Genomic DNA, 23,198 nt, shown 5'->3' with positions numbered 1-23,198 from the left:
GAGTTATTCCCTACACGGGATAAAAGATCATTTTTCATCTTGGAAAACTGAAAACAAGTAAAAATATTGTTACCCATATCCCAATATAATACTCGCACTCTCCCTCGTATTTACCGTATTTATATAAAGCTTATCCCACACCACAAGCTGGTGGGGGTAGACTATTCTTACACCTAGAACCAAAATCATCGGGCTATCTTAACAAGTCACAAAAGAGTGGGCATAAGTTGAAGAATTAAGAGTGTTAGTCTGAGAGCAGCGGAGAAATAGTCACTCATGCCTGCAAATGCAGTCATTAATCACTCTCTCTACGTGTCTCGTGACTTTTGCCTACTCGCCTGGGCCTTAAACTCCCCCAAAAAACGAGGGAAGGATGTGGGGAGGGGTCAGGAGCCTGATTCTCCCCCGGCACTGTATATTTTCTATCGATTAGGTGTAAGCCAAAACCCCCAAAAAGATGACTCCACCAGCCCAATAAAAAAATGTGTTCCGGAGACATGTTAATGATTTTTCAGTCCTTCTGACACCAGGCCAACGGAAACTGAATCCTTGGCGTCAAATACGTCATGCGCAATATTATAGTGTTTCTGGAGGATTTGTTTTGCAATTGTATGGCTTAATGTTAAGTTTGGTCCACTAGTTTTAGTAACAGCCGAAATATATATATAATATATTTCTTTTAGGTTTAGTTATGTATGCATGTGTTAGGTTATGTAAGAAATTATTAGGTTATGTTATGTTAGGTTATGTAGGAAATTATTAGGTTATGTTATGTTAGGTTATGTAAGAAAGTATTGGGTTATGTTATGTTATTTTAGGTTATGTAAGAAAGTATTGGGTTATGTTATGTTATTTTAGGTTATGTAAGAAAGTATTGGGTTATGTTATGTTATTTTAGGTTATGTAAGAAAGTATTGGGTTATGTTATGTTATTTTAGGTTATGTAAGAAAGTATTGGGTTATGTTATGCGTGTATGTATTAGGTTATGTAAGAAAGTTTATGTTATTTTAGGTTATGTAAGAAATAATTAGGTTATGTTATGTTATTTTAGGTTATGTAAGAAAGTATTGGGTTATGTTATGCGTGTATGTATTAGGTTATGTAAGAAAGTTTATGTTATTTTAGGTTATGTAAGAAAGTATTAGGTTATGTTATGTATGTTTGTATTAGGTTATGTAAGAAAGTATTGGGTTATTTTATGATATGTTATGTAAGAAAGTATTGGGTTATGTTTTGATATGTTATGTTAGAAAGTATTGGGTTATGTTATGATATGTTATGTAAGAAAGTATTGGGTTATGTTATGTATGTGTTAGTTTATGAAAAATAATTAGGTTATGATACATACATATGTACGTGTTAGGTTATGTAAGAAATTATTAGATTATGTTATGTATGTAATATGTATGGGTTAAGTAATAAATTATTAGGTTTTGTTATGTATGTGTTAGGTTAGGTAAGATAGTATCAGGTTATGTTATGTATATACGTGTTAGGTAAGAAAGTATTAGTTTATGTTATGTATATACGTGTTATGTAAGAAAGTATTAGACATAGTCATATATATTTATTTTCTTGATTATTCTGACTTATGTAAACTATTACAAAGGAAAACCTAAATTATAAATGGGTAAATATACACAGTGTAATTTGTACATTTTATATCGATATGTAAGATATTTTATATTTTGGCGGAAATTAGAAACTGCTTCGAGCCTGTCGAGTTAAACGTTTCACTTATATGATCTAGGAGTGCAAAAAGGAGGAGAGCGATAGTAAACAAGACAATCTCAACCTTTGAAAATAGTCATCTTGACCTTCTAATTGTAAATATGGGCAGGCCTATTATAAAATATAGCACTTAAATTGTTTTATGGTTTTATACAAAAGGTTGAGCTTTTAAATGATTTAACTAAGAATGGATTAGTAAGTGCACATGGAACCGGAGAGGAAACAATATTATAAAACTAGGATAAATAAAAATAAGAAGTTAACATGATTTTAAAAGTAATCGATATAAAGTCTGAAGTTTAATAAAGCTTAGTTTGTCTCAAATTGTAGGTATTTTTACAATTTAGTGAGACAACTTAATGCGGCTTAGTAAAAATTAAATAAATTGATACAAATAAATATATATATAACCATGTAAAAATTAAATAAATTGATACAAATAAATATATATATAACTATGTAAAAATTATATAAATTGATACAAATAAATATATATATATAACCATGTAAAAATTAAATAAATTGATACAAATAAATATATATATAACCATGTAAAAATTATATAAATTGATACAAATAAATATATATATATAACCATGTAAAAATTAAATAAATTGATACAAATAAATATATATATAACCATGTAAAATTAAATAAATTGATACAAATAAATATATATATAACCATTAAAAATTATATAAATTGATACAAATAAATATATATAACCATGTAAAAATTAAATAAATTGATACAAATAAATATATATATATACCTTGTAAAAATTAAATAAATTGACCCAAATAAATATATACATATAACCATGTAAAAATTAAATAAATTGATACAAATAAATATATATATAACCATGTAAAAATTATATAAATTGATACAAATAAATATATATATAACCATGTAAAAATTAAATAAATTGATCCAATAAATATATATATATATATATATATATATATATATATATATATATATATATATATATATATATATATATATATATATATATATATATATATATTAAAATAATTTTACGGCCCTTGTATATAAACTAATGAAGGTTTAAGAAATTGCAAAACCACTTCTTATACAATAAACTATTTTATTGTATAAGAAGTGGTTTTGCAATTTCTTAAACCTTCATTATATATATATATAACCATGTAAAAATTATATAAATTGATAGAAATAAATATTTATATAACCATTTAAAATAAATTTAATTTAATTTATTCTTGAAACATACCGCGCTTTAGTAAGCTGTTGGCTTTTTGTCGATAACGATCCAGCATTTATAAGAATATAAAAGTTACACCTCGAGCATAGTGGGGACAAGAAAGTTGCATTCATTGTGAGGGAACCATTACGAGCTCCGCGTACATCTAAAAAAAATAAAAGAATGATGTATGATGTTTCTATCGTAACGGAAGTACAGAGCGGTGGCGGCCATAGAAGAAAACGTTCTTTTAAATGTGTCCAGCCATCGGCACGCCGACTTATACCGACCCTGTTCGGTACGCTTAAAGGTTGGTCGGTGCGTTGACCGTTGTCCCTGCCGGTAATAACTCATTTGGACCCCGGTGAGACGAATTAGCCAGTCGTTCGGACACAAAGAATAACACCGAAAAGGAAGGGAACAAATCCCAAATGGTCTTATTCGTCATTCAGCCATAGCTCCGTGCGTAGACCCCCACCAACCCCCAAAAAACAGACCTTATAGCTCCGTAACTGAACTTATTTCACTCTATTGTTAGATGTACTAGCATCACTATATTTAAACTGGTTACTGGCCAGAGAAAATGAAGTTAACTTCATTGATAACCAAGGCGGTCTGTCTATACCGAAACTAATATTGAAATATATCCTGCATATATTTTTTCCCTTTTTGGTAAAATGGGAAGAAATATTTCTTGGTTTTGTAAAAAAAAAATGTATTCTGTATCTATATAAAAAGAGCGATTCCTAAATGCTATTCTGTCGGAGTGGATTCGTTCCACGTTTTGACGCAACTATATCTCCTTATATCTATAATATTGACAATATTAATGTGTTTACCTTTAAAGCTAGAAAGTGGCAGATGTTAATCTATTCATTTTATTTCTAGAGGTCATTTTTGCATATCAATACAATACTTATTTGAACAGTTGTGATTTAATCGAAAAATTATATTTTGATAAAAATTATTTTTTTGGCAAATGAAAAGTTACCATTTGATTTAATTATTGATAAAGACCATTTGGATGTTATAATAAGAGTTAAGTATTATTAAATTAAATTTAAAATTTAAAAATAATTATTTTACGACCTTTTTAACCTGATACAAAGATAATAATAATTATAATAATAATCAAGTCATCTAGCAGGGTTTCTATATTCCAGGTTATCGTATATAGTTTCGATTTGAATCGTACTAGATTAAGAAAAATGGTACAGCTGAAAACCAGTCACTTTAGCCTAAATGATATTTAAAGATAAAACAGTTTGTTAAACCTATTATGTCGTATAATTTAGCTAACTTTTTTGTACGAAAAAACACGTGAGAAAATATTTCTGATTCGTGGCGACAACTATCACGCCCTCCATGAAACCGCAAGAGCGTGTAAAAAATTGGAATTCTGGAATCTGGGTGATAACATTTCCTAAAGATGTAATATTTAGAGATATATAAAGGTTTCCGCTCTAAAGAAAACAGTTTTTAAACGGATAGTACTTTGGATCGTATTATATCGTAAGATCGTATTTTTGCCATACGATCCTGATCGTACATCTGGCAAACTCTGTCATCTAGCGACTTATAATGCCTTTAAACAGGTGGCCGGGTTACAATGCGTAAATTATTAATAAAACATTATCTTCAAAGCCGTTCCTTTGTAAATATTCCAAGGTCTTACCTAGTTTTCTGAAAAATATGCGTTTAAAAATAAAATGAAAAAGAATTCAAAACAGCCAAACCTTTTTGCAACAGAGACAAAATGTAAGTCGCAGTTATTACTGTGGGCGTATCGTAAAACGCCATTAAAAAACTGAATCATAGTTGCTATTCACGAAATCGGCTCGTCTTTCGATTTGGGGGTCCGTTAAAAAAGCGACTGGTCTATTCTTTCCCTATAAAAACCATTTTTAATTTCATTATTTATCGATATGGAAAAATGGAAGGGTGGATTTTGTCTCCATTCCAGCCAGGCAAAGCGGGTTCTTTTTAATTACGTACGGCCAACTTAATGGACTGTTGACTACGGCAGCCCCCATTCTTCAGCCCTTAATAAATTTTGGTCGTTCCAACTCGCTATTTCACCTTCTTAAAAGACGTTCTTTTCCCCCGCTTGCTACGTACAATTTTCTGGCAAACTATGTATCGGTTTTGGGTCATTAACGTTTCGGATAGTGACCACCTATCAGCCCCCTTTTCGTATCCTTTCCTTTATGGTCCGAGCCACGCAGCGGCGCTATGGAGGGGGAGATCAAACCCTCCCCCTCAATTAATTTCACTTTCTTACCCGTTTCGCCGCTGGTTAATTATTACGGGGACGACGATACCAAAATTTGCCCTTAACATAGGATTACCGATACCATCAATGTGGGAAGGACATTTTTTTATAATTAATTTCACCTACGACATTTCAGTATGTATTGTGGCCAAATGCAGCTACTACGTGTTCAGCGTTGTTAAACTAAGGGTTAGTGACTCACTTAAACATTAGTTTTATTTTTAATTTTTAAATGATATATATTTAAAATAAACCAATTTCTACGATTGCAATATTAAAGCATCACAATCAATGTGTACTATAAATATTTCAAATAAGATAATAAAGAATATCAGTCACTAATATAGCAATGTTAATGTTTGGTAAAATTATTAAAATTATTTTATGTTTATTAGCTATATTAAGAATATTTTTCAGTTTATTTTAAAATATAATAACAATATTAATATTTATAAAATAAATTTATTATTTAATATTAATAGTAATAATTTAAAATATTGCAAGTATATTATTATAATTATTGAAAGTATATTATTATAATTATTGAAAGTATATTATTATAATTATTGAAAGTATATAATTATAATTATGGCAAGTATATAATTATAATTATTGCAAGAATATTATTATAATAATTGCCAGTACATAATTATAATTATTGCAAGAATATTATTATAATAATTTGCAAGTAACTAATTATAATTATTGCAAGAATATTATTATAATAATTGCAAGTATATAATTATAATTATTGCAAGAATATTATTATAAATTTTGCAAAGTATTATAAATATAGCAAGTATATTATTATAATTATTGCAAGTTTATAATTATAATTATTGCAAGAATATTATTATAAATATGGCAAGTATGTTATTATAATTATTACAAGTATATAATTATATTTATTGCAAGAATAATATTATAAATATTGCAAGAATATTATAAATATGGCAAGTATGTTATTATAATTATTACAAGTATATAATTATATTTATTACAAGAATAATATTATAAATATTGCAAGAATATTATTATAATTATTGCAAGTATATTTTCATAATATATTTATGAAAGCATTTGATTTATTAATAAATGCAAAACTTTACAAAAATAATAAAAAAAAGTAATAAAAGTCTATAGCTCACAGTCACTACTAATTCGTAAAGTCACAACATAAATTGTCCATTGAGCTGGATATTATAACGCCCACGTCATATATATGAATGGCACCCCACGCCCTTTCACCCTCCCCCCTCCAGAGGGTGACGCGGAATGACCCCCGTCCAAATATGCCCCAATAGAATCACCCTGGCGCTGCTATCCTGGCGCCCGGACACAAACTCGGCTATATAATTAAGGCGGCAAACCAAAAGGTTAATTAAGATTCATCTCGCGATTCTAATTCCCGGGATTGCACCTGGCGTCCATCGTCGGCCAATTAGCTTCTCATAAACCGATGACGTAAGAAGCAATTAGCCAATGAGAAACCGTTCCCCCTCCGGACAACCCAACGTATAAAATAACGAAATACGACTATGTATGCTTCCGAAATACTTATTTATATTTCAATTCAAGCTATATTTACCGTATGACGTCATAGAATTTCCATATTAGAGCACTATACCCATAGAGAAAATCACTGGTCATTGCTGTAAGCATGCCAGGAATTCATAACAATCATAATGGAAAAGCAAAATAACGGATTTCTTATTATATTCCGGGAGTTATTCCGCTATCAAATTCCTAATATACAGGGTGTTTCAAAAGTTTATGCAAAAATGTGAAGGAGTTGTAGGGGGTGAGTTGAGAAGTATGCCGGTTTTTCCCCCATTTTCCTACGATGAGTTAAAAGAGCGCCAGAGAGCTTCAAAGTGTGTCCTACTAGTCCCTGGAAGTAGGCGACAACAAGCGCACAACCAAGCAACAGGGACTTTAAATACTATTTAAGTTTACTTTTTTACGCTGGTTACCTCGATTTGTTTACGAAGTCCTTTTTCACCTATCACACCTAGGAGCAACAAACACAGAACCCCACACAAAGAGAACGCAACCCGTTAAAAGTCGTTCATTTTATTGTGTACAGTTTTCATTAGTTAGACGCTTTAGCGCCTGTTGCCGTCGGAAGGGGAAAATACGGAAATTGTCTTCCCCTTTCCGTAAAACGTGCCGCGTAAAGGCTCGTCCAATGAAATTTGTACACAACACGGCGTTAGTGTGTTTAAAGGCTTGCTGCGTTCTCCTTGTGCTTGTTACTCCTAGATCACACGAGCCCAAACCTTAATGTTCGCGTTTCCCTGCTGCTTGGTTTTGCGCTTGTTGCAGGCTACTTCCAGGGACTAGTAGGTCACACTTTGAAGCTCTCTGGCGCTCTTTTAACTCATCGTAGGAAAATGGTTAAAATAAACAGGCATACTTCTCAACTCACCCCTACAACTCCTTCAAATTTTTGCATAACCTTTTGAAACACCCTGTATAAAGTTATAAAAGCCAAGTTGGCTTATGGCTCGCGTGTTCAACGCCAGTCACTTCCTTCAGTTTTCGAAACGGTGGAAAATATAGGGACCCTGTCTTCGAAAATCGTTAAAAAGATTCGACGCTATTATTCATATTTCCTTTAAACGCGTTTATATCCATTTGGGCCTAAAAAGAGACTTTACATTTCATATTTCGATCATGAAAAATGGCGGTCACGTTTCATCGACGAAATCTCCGAAATTGATTTCAAGCACGATATCGTTTTTTTAGCTACAGCTATCGACCTTAACGCCTGCTTCGTGAAATTAATACTTTGGGTCTTGTAATTCAATTTGCTTAGCTTTGCAAGTGAGAACAGATAGCTTTCATTATAGGCTAACTGGTACTGGATATTTCTGTATTTAGAATTTCTGATCATGTAGCAATTATAGTAAAATGTACTACTTTTAAAACTATTATCTGGGTTATACATATAACCAGAAGCTTATAAGGTATCTCTTACGATAGAAGTATGTCTAGGATTTGGGTACATTTGTTCGAATTTCATTCGTCCGAACGGTGGTACAAATGTCCGAATGATCATTTGTCCGAATGCCGGAAAACAGGATCGTATGTCCGAAATCGTTTTTCATTTGCCCGAAAAATTTATCACAACTTTTGTTGGTGATTTAGTCGTTCAATTTATGTTAACTTTACTGGCGAATTTCATTTGTTCGAATAATCTTTTGTCCGTTTTTTCGAACATTAGGAATTGGTTGTTTTTTTTAATATTGTTAATATAAGAAAATAGTAACAATAAAGTGAACCTAACCTAACCTAACCACAACATTCAACGCAATTCCCACTTACTAAATCAGCCAAAGGAAAAATGAACAATAAAAACAGCAATAAGAAATACTAATTTAGCGACAGAATTCGGACAAATGATGCTACCGATTCGGACGAATGAAACAAACAAGTTGTCCAATTCGAACAGTTGAAACATTTGTTATTTTGGCGGTTCGGACGAATGAAATTCGAACATTAAATAGACTGAGTTTTAACGCTTCTCGTAAATCGCATTAACTTTTATTTTACAATTCTTATCAAGATAAAGACACTCGGAACGAATTTCAATGTCATTTAGTTATAATTGGTAAAGGTCGTTTCTAAGATTTAGAAGGCAGATTGTAAACTGCATTGACATTACTGTCAAGGTTGCAATTATATCTTCTTTATGACCTTCATTTATTATAATATACCTTTTCTTATAGGCCTTGCGCGTTATTTAAAATTGTGTCGTGCTTTGATATAAAATATCGTCCCCTCAACACAGTTTCAAAACTTTCAAACGTTATCAAGCAAGAAAACATTACTTGAATAATACAAAGTCAAACAGACGAATTTTGATAATGTTTTGATGACACTAGTGACATACAGCGGTATTAAATGTAAAAATCTGCTCTTTTATCTTCCGTTCCATTTATTCAAAGCTATATAATAAACTATCTATTAAAATAAGAACAATTGAGTCAAGCAGACGATTTCAGAGCGTGTTTTTGGTAACATTAGTGACATATAGCGCCATTAAATGTAGGAAGGCGCTCTTTTTTCCTTTGTTCGCCCTAATTTTCAAAACTAACATGAACTAGCAATCGAAGTAAAGTAGACGAATTCAGATTATGTGGTTCGATATTATGTATATAGATGGCACTGTTTTTCTTTGATTGGAACTTCTACATATACAGGGTGTTATACAAAAATTTGAAGGAGTTGTAGGTGATGAGTTGAGAAGTATGCCTGTTTTTTCCCCGTTCTCCTACGATGAGTTAAACGAGCGCCAGAGAGCTTCAAAGTGTGGCCTACTAGGCCCTGGAAGTAGGCAGCAACAAGCGCCAAACCAAGCAGCAGGGAAATGCGAACATTAAGGTTTGGGTTCGTGCAAAAAAGGACTTTGTAAACAAATCGAGGTAACCAGCGTAAAAAAGTAAACTTAAACAGTATTTAAAGTCCCTACTGCTTGGTTTTGCGCTTGTTGCAGCCTACTTCCAGGGACTAGTAGGCCACACTTTGAAGCTCTCTGGCGCTCTTTAACTCATCGTATAGGAAAACGGGAAAAAATAGTCATACTTCTCAACTATACTTTTGAAACACCCCGTATAGCGCGTCTAAAAACCAAATTCTTACTTCAGGCTTATAAAATCAAAGATATATTTGGTTCTCTTAATATTGTTTTAGTCCCTTGTATTTAAAATCATTCAAGGTTCCAAATTAGTTTGTTTTAACATTTGGTTTTGGGTTCTACGGTTTTTCGTCGATCATCGCCTTTTTTGACAGTCTAACCTTGGTTATATATAATGGGAATCTGTTCCATTGCGCCGAATCCCATTCGACCGACCCCAATCCCATTCGACCGAAAAAGCCACACTTTGGCGGATTTAGGATTCGGTTTAATGGGATTGTCCCATTCGACCGAAAAACCCGCACTTCTCCGGGTTTAGGATTTGGTTTTATCTGTTTCAGCATCTGCCAGAACAGCATGCAGTGTTACCTAACCTAACCTAACCTAACCTTAAATATATTAAATCGCTTCCATAAAAAAATCAAAAGGAGTAGAAAGAAAAACTATTTTTTTTTGCGGTCGCTCAATTGTGAATATTGCGTCGGTCGATTAGAAAAATACAAAACCCGCCTTTGGGTTAATTTCATCAACAACATTGGCGGAATTCAGTCTAATGGGAATTCGGTTAATACGTGATCGTGTCTCTTGTGGAATAATTTTTTCCCTCCAATTTTAAGAAAAGTAGAAAAATATCTGTTTGGGGGGAATTAGAAGCAGTCGGCACGAAGAGAACTTAGCGAAACGTGTTCTTATCCCCGGCGCCTACGTGCGCTGAAACAGCAAAACGCTACTAAGGATCGAAATCCCACTTATATAGTCTCACCAATAAACACACGATATGTCAACCAATTTGGTTGTGGCGCCATCTATGAAGGATGAAATAAAACAGTCTGATAAGTATAGTTATCTGTTATTGAATCGCTGTTAGACCGTATTCAACAAATAAATACTTTATCTTGAATATGATTTGGAATTATGCATTACAAAATCGGTAATGTTTTCAACTTGACTTAATAATCATAATCAGCTAGGTTAATATCCAAGGCACCACCTTAGGCCTAAGTCATCGAGCGACTTTTAAAGCCATTAGTTCAGGTGGTCGTGTTACAATGCTTAGGAGGGTTGTGGCAAGCCTTTCATGCCACGCGAGCCTACAGCTCCCTACACTAACTATTACCGTTAACCTCAACAAGTTTTTATAGAAGGGGAAACTGAAGAGCTCGGGCAAAAACCCCTTAAACCAGCGGGGAGAGAACTTGCAAACTCAACGCGGAAGGAGTTGTTCCGAGTTTTCACCCAGTGCCACAAACTGAGATCGAACCAGGCTCCTCTTCCTGTTAGGCGAAAGTGCTAACCACTCCGCCACTGCTAAAGACTAGAATATTCCTGTATTGCATTGCTCTTAGGGTCAAGAAACAATTTTAAAATTCGGTCATAGTTTTCATTATGTTCACAGTTTCATTCTAATTGGTTAATATTTAAACAGATCAGCCAGGTGCATACTGGCACACTCAACCCCCGCGTAGAAAAAATCCTAACATCTACACCACCTAAAATAAAATTGTGATCTACAAAATATACAAGTAAAATTCTTGATAAATAATATTCGTGTATTCATGTGCAACACCAATTGGTGAGAGCCACGAGCTATCAAAATTCCCTCAAAAAAATATCCACCAATCGAAAATAACTAGCAGAATTAAACGCGCTTTTCAGACTGTAAAACGATAGAAGTCTAATTATAATAATTATTACATACTCCAATAATTGTGGGTTAAATAAAAAAATGTCGCTAGAGAGTCGTAACGACCTTATCAAAAGCCCTCTTCATTCTGTACAAACCGAGGGAAAAAAGTCCTAATTTTTGGGGTTCGAGATAATCAGGCATGTGAATCACGTCTCATATATTTTCGCAGAAACATTTTCATTTAAAAAGGCCCATAAAATAAGAGATGGAGAGAAGCCAAATTCATTTATTTTGCTCCCCGAGGAGTCCTAATGTTCTTTCATTGCCACTGTAATACTCCAAAGGGCCAACCAAAAAAACTCTAAAGAACACATTTTGATGATTTCTCCCCAAAAAATGGCGTGGGGATTATAACCTCCCCATTTTTTTATTATCGCTTCTATATGTGAGGGGGGTGGAGGTCGTGGGGGGTAATAGATGGTATTAAAAGTAAAGGAAACACGTGATAATCCAACGATTTATATAAAAAGAAATTGGGGGAATACGTTAAAAATGCCCTCTGGTGAGGGATCTGTTAGTTTTTGAATTTATTCGTTTCAAGGGCGGGGTAGAACAGCCGCGATCGAGTTTCCCGAAATTGGCACGCATTTAAGGGAGGGCGCCACTTGATTCCTACAAAAAAAAGATTCGGGGGAGCGTTTGATTTCAAATAGAGCTTCTTTCTCCGATTTCTTTTGAAGGCGCGAGAAGGGAGAGCCAAAACGAACATGTCTCTCTCTGTGAAGATTTTGATTTGATTTCTTTGTCGGCATTCTTCAACACTTGTCGACAAGAGAAGCTTTTTGTTAAAATTGAGTAGGGTCTTTTAAAGGGTGGGCCAAATCTCATTTATTAAAAAAAACAGCCCGAATAGAAGCACTCCGTGTGTAGCGTTCTCCGAAAAGAAATAAAATAAAAACACTTGTTGAATTTCGTGGGCCTTGATATTTTGTTTTTATAAACGTCGTTGTAATTAATTGGGTAACTTAAGACTTATACAGTGTTGATTGTATTGAGGTTGTTTTGAAGAAAAGTTGCTGTTAGTTTTAATAATTGGGTTGAAATTGATTGCACGATGATAAATTGTCTACATATGTTTAGTGGGTTGTGGTTTTTATTTTTATATTTCAGCGAGTTGTAAATATTCACTTTGGCATGGACGTATAACAGACTAAATTAGCCCAATACTTTTAGAATAAAATCTATTTTTGATTAATTTATTTGCTGCAATTAATTAACTTTATTTATTGGTAATTTAATTAACTTTATTTATTGGTAATTTAATTAACTTTATTTATTGGTAATTTAATTAACTTTATTTATTGGTAATTTAATTAACTTTATTTATTGGTAATTTAATTAACTTTATTTATTGGTAATTTAATTAACTTTATTTATTGGTAATTTAATTAACTTAATTTATTGGTAATTTAATTAACTTAATTTATTGGTAATTTAATTAACTTTATTTATTGGTAATTTAATTAACTTTATTTATTGGTAATTTAATTAACTTTATTTATTGGTAATTTAATTAACTTTATTTATTGGTAATTTAATTAACTTTATTTATTGGTAATTTAATTAACTTTATTTATTGGTAATTTAATTAACTTTATTTATTGGTAATTTAATTAACTTAATTTATTGGTAATTTAATTAACTTTATTTATTGGTAATTTAATTAACTTTATTTATTGGTAATTTAATTAACTTTATTTATTGGTAATTTAATTAACTTAATTTATTGGTAATTTAATTAACTTTATTTATTGGTAATTTAATTAACTTTATTTATTGGTAATTTAATTAACTTAATTTATTGGTAATTTAATTAACTTTATTTATTGGTAATTTAATTTTTATATTGTTCTAAATATTCTTTGTATTTTCGAGAAATGTATATGAGTAATAAATTAGCCACTTTATTTTAAAATGTGGTTCAATTAATTAACTTAATTTATTCAGGTTTATTTTTATTTCAGTGAGTTTATCGTAACGGGCTTAACATTTACTGTATTTTGGCGGACATAAAACAGACTCAATTAACCCTATCATTTTAAAATAAAATCTATGTTTGAATAATTTATATGGTCTAATTAAATAACTTTTTTTCTATTTGCAGCCGAATTAAAGATGGAAATCCTACGAGAACGGGAATGTAGGGAAAACGTAGAGAAACAGCTCTTGGAGGAACAAAGAGTGCGGGGTAAGTGACCATTCAGATTTTTTATTCCAAACGACTTTATTCCAATACTGTCATTGATGATAATTTAAATGAGTTCAGACTTACAACTTTTTTGATTTTATTGGCTTTAAACATTTTCACTCTTCTGTCATAAAGTATGTGTTTACTTATTTTGCTATAGAAGTAGCTTAAATCAGAGTAGTAGACGAAGAGTGTATTTATGTATTCTTAAATAGAAGTAGCTTAAATCAGAGTAGTAGACGAAGAGGTAACCAGCGTAAAAAGTTTACTTAAACAGTATTTAAAGTCCCTGTTGCTTGGTTGTGCGCTTGTTGTCGCCTACTTCCAGGGACTAGTAGGACACACTTTGAAGCTCTCTGGCGCTCTTTTAACTCACCTTAGGAAAGTGGGAAAAAACACCCATACTTCTCAACTCACCCCCTACAACTTCTTAAAATTTTTGCATAACCTTTTGAAACACCCTGTATATTTACTATGCCCACGATACTGACCAAAATTTCGTCAAATGTTTGAGTCCGTGATCAAAAAACATGGTTTCAATTAAGGTAGTTTATTAATTTCAATTTGTATTTTTTTACATTTGAGATATAATCTTCAATATACCAAACGCAAATTTTCTTCGATTCCGAGATATAACGTCAAATATTTGATAAATATAGTTTTCCCGCGTAGATAATTTTAGATGGGGGATTATAAAAAAAAATACGGTTTTGAAAACCGGATGATATTCGAGAAGAAAACTGTCTTTCTTTCTAACGTGCGGAAGAATTATGATTTCCTGGAAAGCGACCTTCCAGATTATGCAGCCTGCTTCGAGATACCTTCGTAGCCAAAACTGTCTCTGGCAATTGCTCAAGAACCATCGTTTCGAGTTACGAAGGTTCTTACGGCACCTGATTCTCACCCCCCCCCCCTACATAATTCGCAACATTTTTTTTCTCTTTCCTTCAAAAAATATTTAGAATCTTATCTATATTTTCTTTGGAAAGAAACAAGTTGGTGAACAGCGTAGTTGGTTTTCGCCCACTGATTTAATTTGACATTTCATTGAAATTTTATTTATTTTGTTATTAAGTGCGTCAGTGGCCTATCTTACGCGTGTCTATTTGTTATTCTACGTCACTTTAAACGTATTTATCAGTAATTATTTGGATTAAATGGTTGTGTTATAGAATATAATTATAGACTCATGGTGTTACGAATTACTGCCGATAAATTTGGACTTTCAAAATTAAAAATTAAATAAATGTTTCTATAAAATAAATAGAATATAAAAGCAGAAATATAAAATGTAGCTCTTAAGTATCTTGATTTCAACAATTTATTAATAATTAGTAGTAATAAGTGATATTAAAAATGGACGGCTTCTTATGCATTTGGTAATAAATAAAAATTAAAAAACACTTTAGTTACGTACTAAAAGTTATTTAATTTGTTATTAAATTTGTTATTTTAATTGTTTTTAAGTAAATTCTTATTATTTCGTAACTAAAGTGGTTTTCTTATTTTTATTTATTATTAATAAGTGAGTTTCAAAATTGTATGACACATGCGCAGTTAGTTGGAAAAGCAGATCTGGGTGGCCTATGACGTCAGTTTAGACTTCTCTTTGTCATGACAAGTACCATCCTAATAGTTATTTTTAAATCCCATAGATGGCGGTGTGGTTTTTGAAACTCTCTTATTTAATTGTTTATTCAATTATGAATCCTGGGTGACCTTTGACGTCAGTTTAGGTTTCTCTTTGTCATGACAATTACGATGCTAATAGTTAGTTTAAAATCCCATAGATGGCGGTGTGGTTTTTGAAACTCTCTTATTTAATTATTTATTTAATTTTGAATCCTGGGTGACCTATGACGTCAGTTTAGACTTATCTTTATCATGACAAGTATCATCCTTATAGTTATTTTTAAATCCCATAGATGGCGGTGTGGTTTTTGAAACTCTCTTATATAATTATGAATCCTGGGTGACCTATGACGTCAGTTTAGACTTATCTTTGTCATGACAAGTACCATTCTAATAGTTATTTTTAAATCCCATAGATGGCGGTGTGGTTTTTAAATCTCTCTTGTTTAATTATGTAATAATAATTAATTAACTTTTAAAAGCATGTTCAGACAGTGACGCAAGAGCTAAAATAAATCAAGAAGGCCACGTTAAAATTAAAGATTGGCGGAACAAATAAATTAACCGGCAAAATTTCGATTAATCATAAAAATTTTGGTTAACTGTTTATTTGTGAACATTTTATACGAATAAACAACGATTTCAATAATGTTTTTTTTTCTGATATTTTTTGGATAATTGTCGGTTATGAATAAAAATAAAAAATTGGATAATTTCTTATTCAAACGCCGATCTCTATTTAAAATAAAACCTATTAGAAACTAATTAAGCAAATAATTAACCAAACCCAAACAGAACTGACTATCATATAGCATAAGTTTCTTCGAAACGATATCAAAAGGAGTGGGAACCAAAATTGCCGTTCACCTGCTGTCATGGGCTCTCACTTTTTCGTGGAAAACCGTCTGAAACAGGATCGTATCCGTTCTGGAAAACTCCCCGTTCTTCTCAGCGTTCGTATATACCCTCTCAGGGATGAACAAAATAAGGCGAAGACCTTTAAAAAAATCCGAATTCTGTCATATCCGTCGCTATAGTTCGGGATATACGGACAAAACTTCACCAGATATACAGACTCTTAAAATCACGCGTTGACTTATCGGAGGGGAGCTTGAAGTGACTCAAAACGGATAAGTTTACAGAGTTATGGGCCCTGGTGGTTTCGCGTCTCAGATTAACTTTAACACTACGGACAGGCGCTTACCATACTACGGTTTCGGTTCGAAGCCAACTTGATCCGAACCAACCCGCGAAAGAACCGACTGTCCTTTCACTCTATTGTTTTTTCCCTTCCATATTTCAGTTGGTTTTTTTATACTCTATCTCTTAGATATATTGCTATAGTCGAAAATAGTCCCAATCGATTATGGGACCGAAAGTAGGGATACGGTACGGTCTGTGCAGTTCGTGGTATTGAGTGTAGTAGTAGTAAAGTAGGATCTTTCTACGTGAAAGTATATCTCGGGGAATAGGACGATGGGACTCTGGAGAGGTCTTTCTCGCTTTCCCGCCGAAAAGATGGATCGAAATTTAAGCGATTTGCAAATATATCTTGAAGAAAAGCGATATAGAATGAACTCAGCGGGAGATATACGCGTCGCTTTCTTGCCAATATTCGGGTTAATATAACCTTTCAAAAGACGAAACCCAAAGCGTAACGTTTAGAAAAAGGTGGGATATATTAGAAGCTACTTCCAGTTATACCTGTTAAAGGTTCCCACTGTTGCTTCCCCCCCCCCACCAACAATTTCGTCCGAGGCAAGCATTCTCTTCGATTTTGATTGACACACGTCAACGGTTCCCAAGATTGGATGTGTGAGAAAAACAAATTAGTTATTTTAGATTTTGAGTGACTTCCAGTACGTTTCACGTTATATATTAAATGTATTCACTTGGTTCTGATTTTACAAATCATAATTGCTCCAATATGAGCAACTGAGGGTAGATTAAATATTTCATTCTAATATTATTGCTCTAATAGGAGCAACTGATTGTATAGTAAATATAACCTCGAAGATCATTGCTCTAATATGAGCAATTGAGGCTAGAGTAAATATTTAAATCAAAGATTATTGCTCTAATATGAGCAGCTGAGAGTAGAGTAAATATTTAAATCAAAGATTATTGCTCTAATATGAGCAATGGATGTTAGAGTAAATATTTAATTCAAAGATTATTGCTCTAATATGAGCAAATGAGGGTAGAGTAAATATTTAATTCAAAGATTAATGCTCTAGTATGAGCAATGGATGTTAGAATAAATTTTTAATTCAAAGGTTATGGCTCTAATATGAGCAAGTGAGGGTAGAATAAATATTTAATTCAAATATTATTGCTCTAATATGATCAAGGGATGTTAGAGTAAATAGTTAATTCAAAGATTATTGCTCTAATATGAGCAGCTGAGGGTAGAGTAAATATTTAATTCAAAGGTTAATGCTCTAATATGAGCAACTGAGGGTAGAGTAAATATTTAAATCAAAGACTATGGCTCTAATAAGAGTAAGGGGTGTTAGAGTAAATATTTAATTCCAAGATTATTGCTCTAATTTGAGCAGCTGAGGGTAGGGGGGAATATTTAATTCAAAGATTATTGCTCTAATATGAGCAAGTGAAGGTAGAGTAAATATTTTATTCAAAGATTATTGCTCAAAACTGAGCAAATGAGGTTAGGGTAATGATTCCAAGCAGCAAATAATTGCCCTAAAATGAGCAAGTAAGGTTAGTGTAATTATTTCACTCGGCGATAATTTTTCTAATATGATCCTGTAAAATTTGAGTATTTATTTAAAGCAGCGATAATTTTTATAATGTAAGGTTAGAGTCATTATTTCAGTCGGAGATAATCGCATAAACACTAGCAAGTAAGGTTAGAGTAATTATTTCAGTCGGATATAATAGCCCAAACACTAGCCAGTAAGGTTAGAGTAATTATTTCAGTCGGAGATAATTTCCCAAACACTAGCAAGTAAGGTTAGAGTTATTATTTCAGTCGGATATAATAGACCACACACTAGCAAGTAAGGTTAGAGTAATTTTTTCAGTCGGAGATAATCGCATAAACACTAGCAAGTAAGGTTAGAGCTATTATTTCAGTCGGAAATAATCGGCCAAACACTAGCAAGTATGTATGGAGTGGCTGCAGAATGGTGAATGGGTATAACCACCGCGTGTTTCTAATATCTGTTACACATTAACTTGGAAACTCTTTATTATTTTCTGAAGATGAAATATCTTCATTAACTCAATTACAAAGGTGGTCTATGAAAAAGTGTATACTTTTCGTTATCCATATCATTGCAATGCCAACGGTACAGCACGCAGTCAAAGATCTCTTGAAAGCGCCACTTGTGTCAGTTTTATCAGCGTGGACGTCTGTAGCCTTTGAAACTGTAGTTTATGAGGGGAGGGATAGTAGCTCCATTTTTCTTTCATTCTTGATGGCTCGAGCCGGCCAGACTAAACAGTCTGCTGCCCATCCCTCAGATTCCAACTCCTCCCCGCGTTTCTTCCCTCTCTAGCTGGCCTACGTCTCTTAACTCTTATAACAATCAAAAAGATCTTCAAAGTTACATCCCATTCCGAACAGGGCTAGGCTACGGTTCGAATGTTGCGACTTCAAAATATATCCAAGCATGAAGGGAGATATGTTTTGCAACGTGTAAAGGTTAATTTTCTTTACAAAGGCCAGACATTAGTGATAGATGCCGAATATATATTTTTCTACTTCACTTCCTTTCAAAGATTGTATTTTCTTTAGGGATGGTTTTTAAGGCTAGAATATGGACTTTAGAGATTTTCACTCGCGCAGTGGCGTATGTTAGATTAAATTCAATTAAAAGAGATATTTCCCAGATAGAGTTCTATGAATAAACTTTTGAGTACAGAAGTCGCTATTAAGGTAAACAATTAATTCTGACCTAAAATTAGAATATTTATAGCTGATGCATTTTAAGTAGGGTTTTGTTGTACCTTATGAAAATAAAATGCACGCTTCAATGACCCTTATAAGATAAAACGAACGATTTAATAAAACAGACGGTAATTAATAAACTGTAAACAAACCAACAATTAAATAAATATCTGCACCTAGAGATCTAATTATATATTAGTCATTTAAGAAAATTATTTTAATTGTCCTTAGGATGTTATTTTCCAATATATATTTTTCGATGTTCTCAAAGAAATGGTTAACATCCGGGTTCTGTTTGGGTCAGATTATCTTCGGTGGTAAATTTGAGTGGTAAAAAAAAATCTATTTACAAAAACTAACAAAGTTTGAGGGCAAAAGAATTTTTTCATTGTTTTCCGTGAAAGGGCGTGTTGAAGAAGCGCGCGGCAAATTGATATTTTTACGCTTCTCAGACGGTAAAATAATACATATCCGTTAGATGAGATCCCATAAACAACAACCGATTAATCAAGCCCTACCCTTTGACCGACCTGTCCTGACCATTGGCAACACGTTGGCGTCCAACGAACGCCAACGTGGCGTACACTGACAACCCATTCGGTGAAAACGGGTAAAAGGGATAACAATATAATAACGGGTTTTAGAGGAAAAAGAATCTTTACTCCCAGACTGCATTGCGCCAAGAAACGTTTTTGAAATGGTTCTTTACACACCCCCTTCGAAACCGAGATTTATATACGAATATCCCTTAGATAGCAAATTCTCCGTGTCATTATGTAATTGGAATGAAGTGATTGAGATGGAATTCGCAACCCGAGGCATCTCATAAGTAGGAAGCTTCGACTGCCCTTCATCCTTTGACCCCTAAGTTCAAATTTGCCAAACCTCCGACTGGAAAAGTATAGCGGAAAACGCCTACCAATTTATTTTCTTTCTACTTGGCCACCTTTAAGGTATAAATTAGCTTTGAATCATTTGTTACGCCTTACTCTGCCCCGAAATTGTTAAATAAAAAAGCATTTTTTACTTCAAGATATTTTCCCAAAAATTGCTGATTTATTTTTAAGAGAAAGTTGAAAGGTTATTTAGCAGAATTTAGGAAATGAAGATAGGTTTAAAGCGTGTATAAAAAAGTAACATTTAAAAATAAATAATAGATAATTAGATGTATACAATTTTTATGATTATATTTCAGAATTTTTCTCCTATTTAGCTTTATTAATTTTTGCTTATTTAGATTTAGGCACTTTATATTATTTAGCTTCATGCGCCTTTTCATATTTAGCTTTATAAATTTTTCTTTAGATTTACGAATTTTTCTTATTTAGCTTTATGCACTTTTCTTATTTAGATTTATGCATTTTTCTTAGTTAGTTTTATGCACTTTTCTTATTTAGATTTATGCACTTTTCTTAGTTAGATTTATGCACTTTTCTGAAGATTTGTATACCTTTCTATTGAGATTTATGCACTTTTCTTATTTAGATTTATGCGCTTTTCTTATTAAGATTTATGCATTTTTCTTATTTAGCTTTATACACTTTTATCATTTAAATTTGGCACATTTTTTTCTTATTTATCTTTATTAACTTTTTCTTATTTAGATTTCTGCACTTTTCTTATTTAGATTTATGCGCTTTTCTTATTAAGATTTATGCATTTTTCTTATTTAGCTTTATACACTTTTCTCATTTAAATTTGGCAAATTTTTTCTTATTTAGCTTTATTAACTTTTTCTTATTTAGATTTCTGCACTTTTCTTATTAAGATTCATGCACTTTTCTTATTTAGCTTTATGGATTTTTCTTATGTAGCTTTATACACTTATTTTTTAGCTTTATGCACTTTTCTTATTTAGATTTATTCAATTTTCCATATTAAGCTTAATTTACTTTTTCTTATTTAGTTTGTGCATTTTATATGAAGGAACGGTATATCTATGATCTTATTCAAATAAATCAATATTTATTTACTTGTATACTCCTAGTACGTTCATATAAGTCCATATTTTGATTAATTATATATTAACATTTGCTTGTGATGATATTTTTCGTTACGCCGTGTTATTATTCAAATAATTTCTTTAATATTCAAGTAATATAGCTCCAAGTAACTGCGTTATTTTCACATGTACTAATAATAATAAATTAACTAATGAAAATTAAATATAAACATAAGTATGTATTATATATCTTACGAGATAATTATCTAATAAAGTCACACAAATGAAACGTGTATAATTTCGCATGTTCGAGGAAGTAATCACGGCGACTTATTATGCCTTTAAACAGGTGGCCGGGTTATTATCAGTGTACTTCTCAAAATGAGAAATATTATATACTTCGGGTATCAACCATTAGAAATTTCAACGATTTTTTTTAACGCAGAAATATAGGCTGGGTTTTGTTTTATAGTTTAGGCAAGGGTCAAGCCGATAATCTCGCTTGGTGTGGGTGGTTAGTATCCGTTAATTTACGACTGCGGGCAAGATGAAGAACCACCATTATGGCGGCGGTGGATCCTTTTTCTTTGGGAATATGAGTATTGGGCACGCGAAGTGTAAATCTTTCCAACTACACATACGGCTGGCAAAGGGGGAATTATCAAAACGAGAGTATTTTTGACAGAAAGAAGGGAAAATGGGAAGAGTTGGCTAGGCGCAGTCTGCTCCGGTACTTTGGCAGACCCCTTGTAAATTATGCATGTATTCCGATCGTAATGAGCAGCTTAGCAAAACCTCAACGGTCCCATGCAAAGTAGCCGAGAGCTGAGAGTCGTTTCTCCCATCTCCATTCCTACATCTTCTGTACGCCGGCTAAGAGGAAAGCCCACCACCCCACACTCTCTCGCTCTTGGAGAACCGCTTTGAAGTCCCCGAAAAGATGCACCATCATCTTCTGTTTTAACTAAAAGGTGAACTTCAAAGTGCGACCTTTACATTCTTTTTATTTTGCTATTCCGACTAAAATGCGCGGGCTTTAGGCTACTTTCGAAGGGCATTGTTGAAGTTATGGAAAATGTTTATTGCATTTGTACATGCTTATAGGTCACACATTTTTTGGTTAAATTTCGTCTCGTGATTTCCTGTCGACTAAAAATGCATCTAATAATAAGAACCATTTCTAATAGAACTCAAAATTTATCGGGCAGGTTACTTCATAAATAAATAGTCAATAAATATTAAAAGTAAAATTTTCCGATGATACAATAATAGCAAAAGTAGCGTAAGACCCAAAAGTGTATCAGAACGGTATAGTAGTTAATGAGAGTTTGTCGCAAAGTAAGAAAGGGAAACAAAGGGGGTCGGAAAATACGTCATCAAAATCGAGGTACTCCAGCGCCGCCTAGTGAGGCGTTTTAGAACGTATGTCTACGGGCGAGTAAATCGAAGAGAGATAATCGTGCCAGACTATAGACTAAATTTAATGTTGCTAGTACTATTCCAACTAGTAGGTTATGTAGTCTATAGTGTGACTAGGTCTCGCTAGAAAATTTAATAGACGCGAAGGTACAGCTGACACACTTTTGAGTCTTATGCTACTTTTGATAATAGTAGTTGCTGAATCACGGTGTCTTTTAGCCAATGTGAATTTTTCCTTTTGTTATTACCGTTAACGCTTGTGTCGAGTATTTAAATGCCGGAACTACAACTACGCTCTTTTAGCGATATGGAAAATATGTTTTTTCCCCGTTCCTTTCATCTTACGCCAAAGTATTCCAGAATCTTCTTTCAGCCATAAAAACGGGCTATTTCTCCGTGTATAAGTTCAATGAGAATCACCAGCTTCGGGATATTTACAGTAATGATCTTCGGCTACGCGAAAAAGAAACTCGACGAAATTTGCATCTTTTCTCTGGGGCTTCCAACGATAAAAAAGGGCTTGAAATATATCTTTTTTTTTCTATACTT

The 23,198-nt window shown here is 32.7% G+C and overlaps 1 protein-coding gene across 3 annotated transcripts in view; it reads left to right on the top strand.

The window, feature by feature from the left end:
• The window catches only part of LOC149943309 (uncharacterized), a 160,222-nt gene that overhangs the window by 73,431 nt on the left and 63,593 nt on the right, over positions 1-23,198 (top strand). For all 3 annotated transcript variants that reach the window (XM_090177737.1, XM_090177736.1, XM_090177735.1), the window contains exon 6: positions 13,660-13,743. In XM_090177737.1, the coding sequence (XP_090033863.1) occupies positions 13,660-13,743 (84 nt within the window). The remainder of the gene's footprint in view (positions 1-13,659; positions 13,744-23,198) is intronic.

This window comes from Leiobunum rupestre, chromosome 6 (assembly GCF_980474605.1).
Source record: "Leiobunum rupestre chromosome 6, qqLeiRupe1.1.hap1, whole genome shotgun sequence".
Taxonomy (NCBI): domain Eukaryota; kingdom Metazoa; phylum Arthropoda; class Arachnida; order Opiliones; family Sclerosomatidae; genus Leiobunum; species Leiobunum rupestre.
Note: the sequence above shows the minus strand (reverse complement) of the source record. Positions and strands in the feature narration are given on the sequence as shown.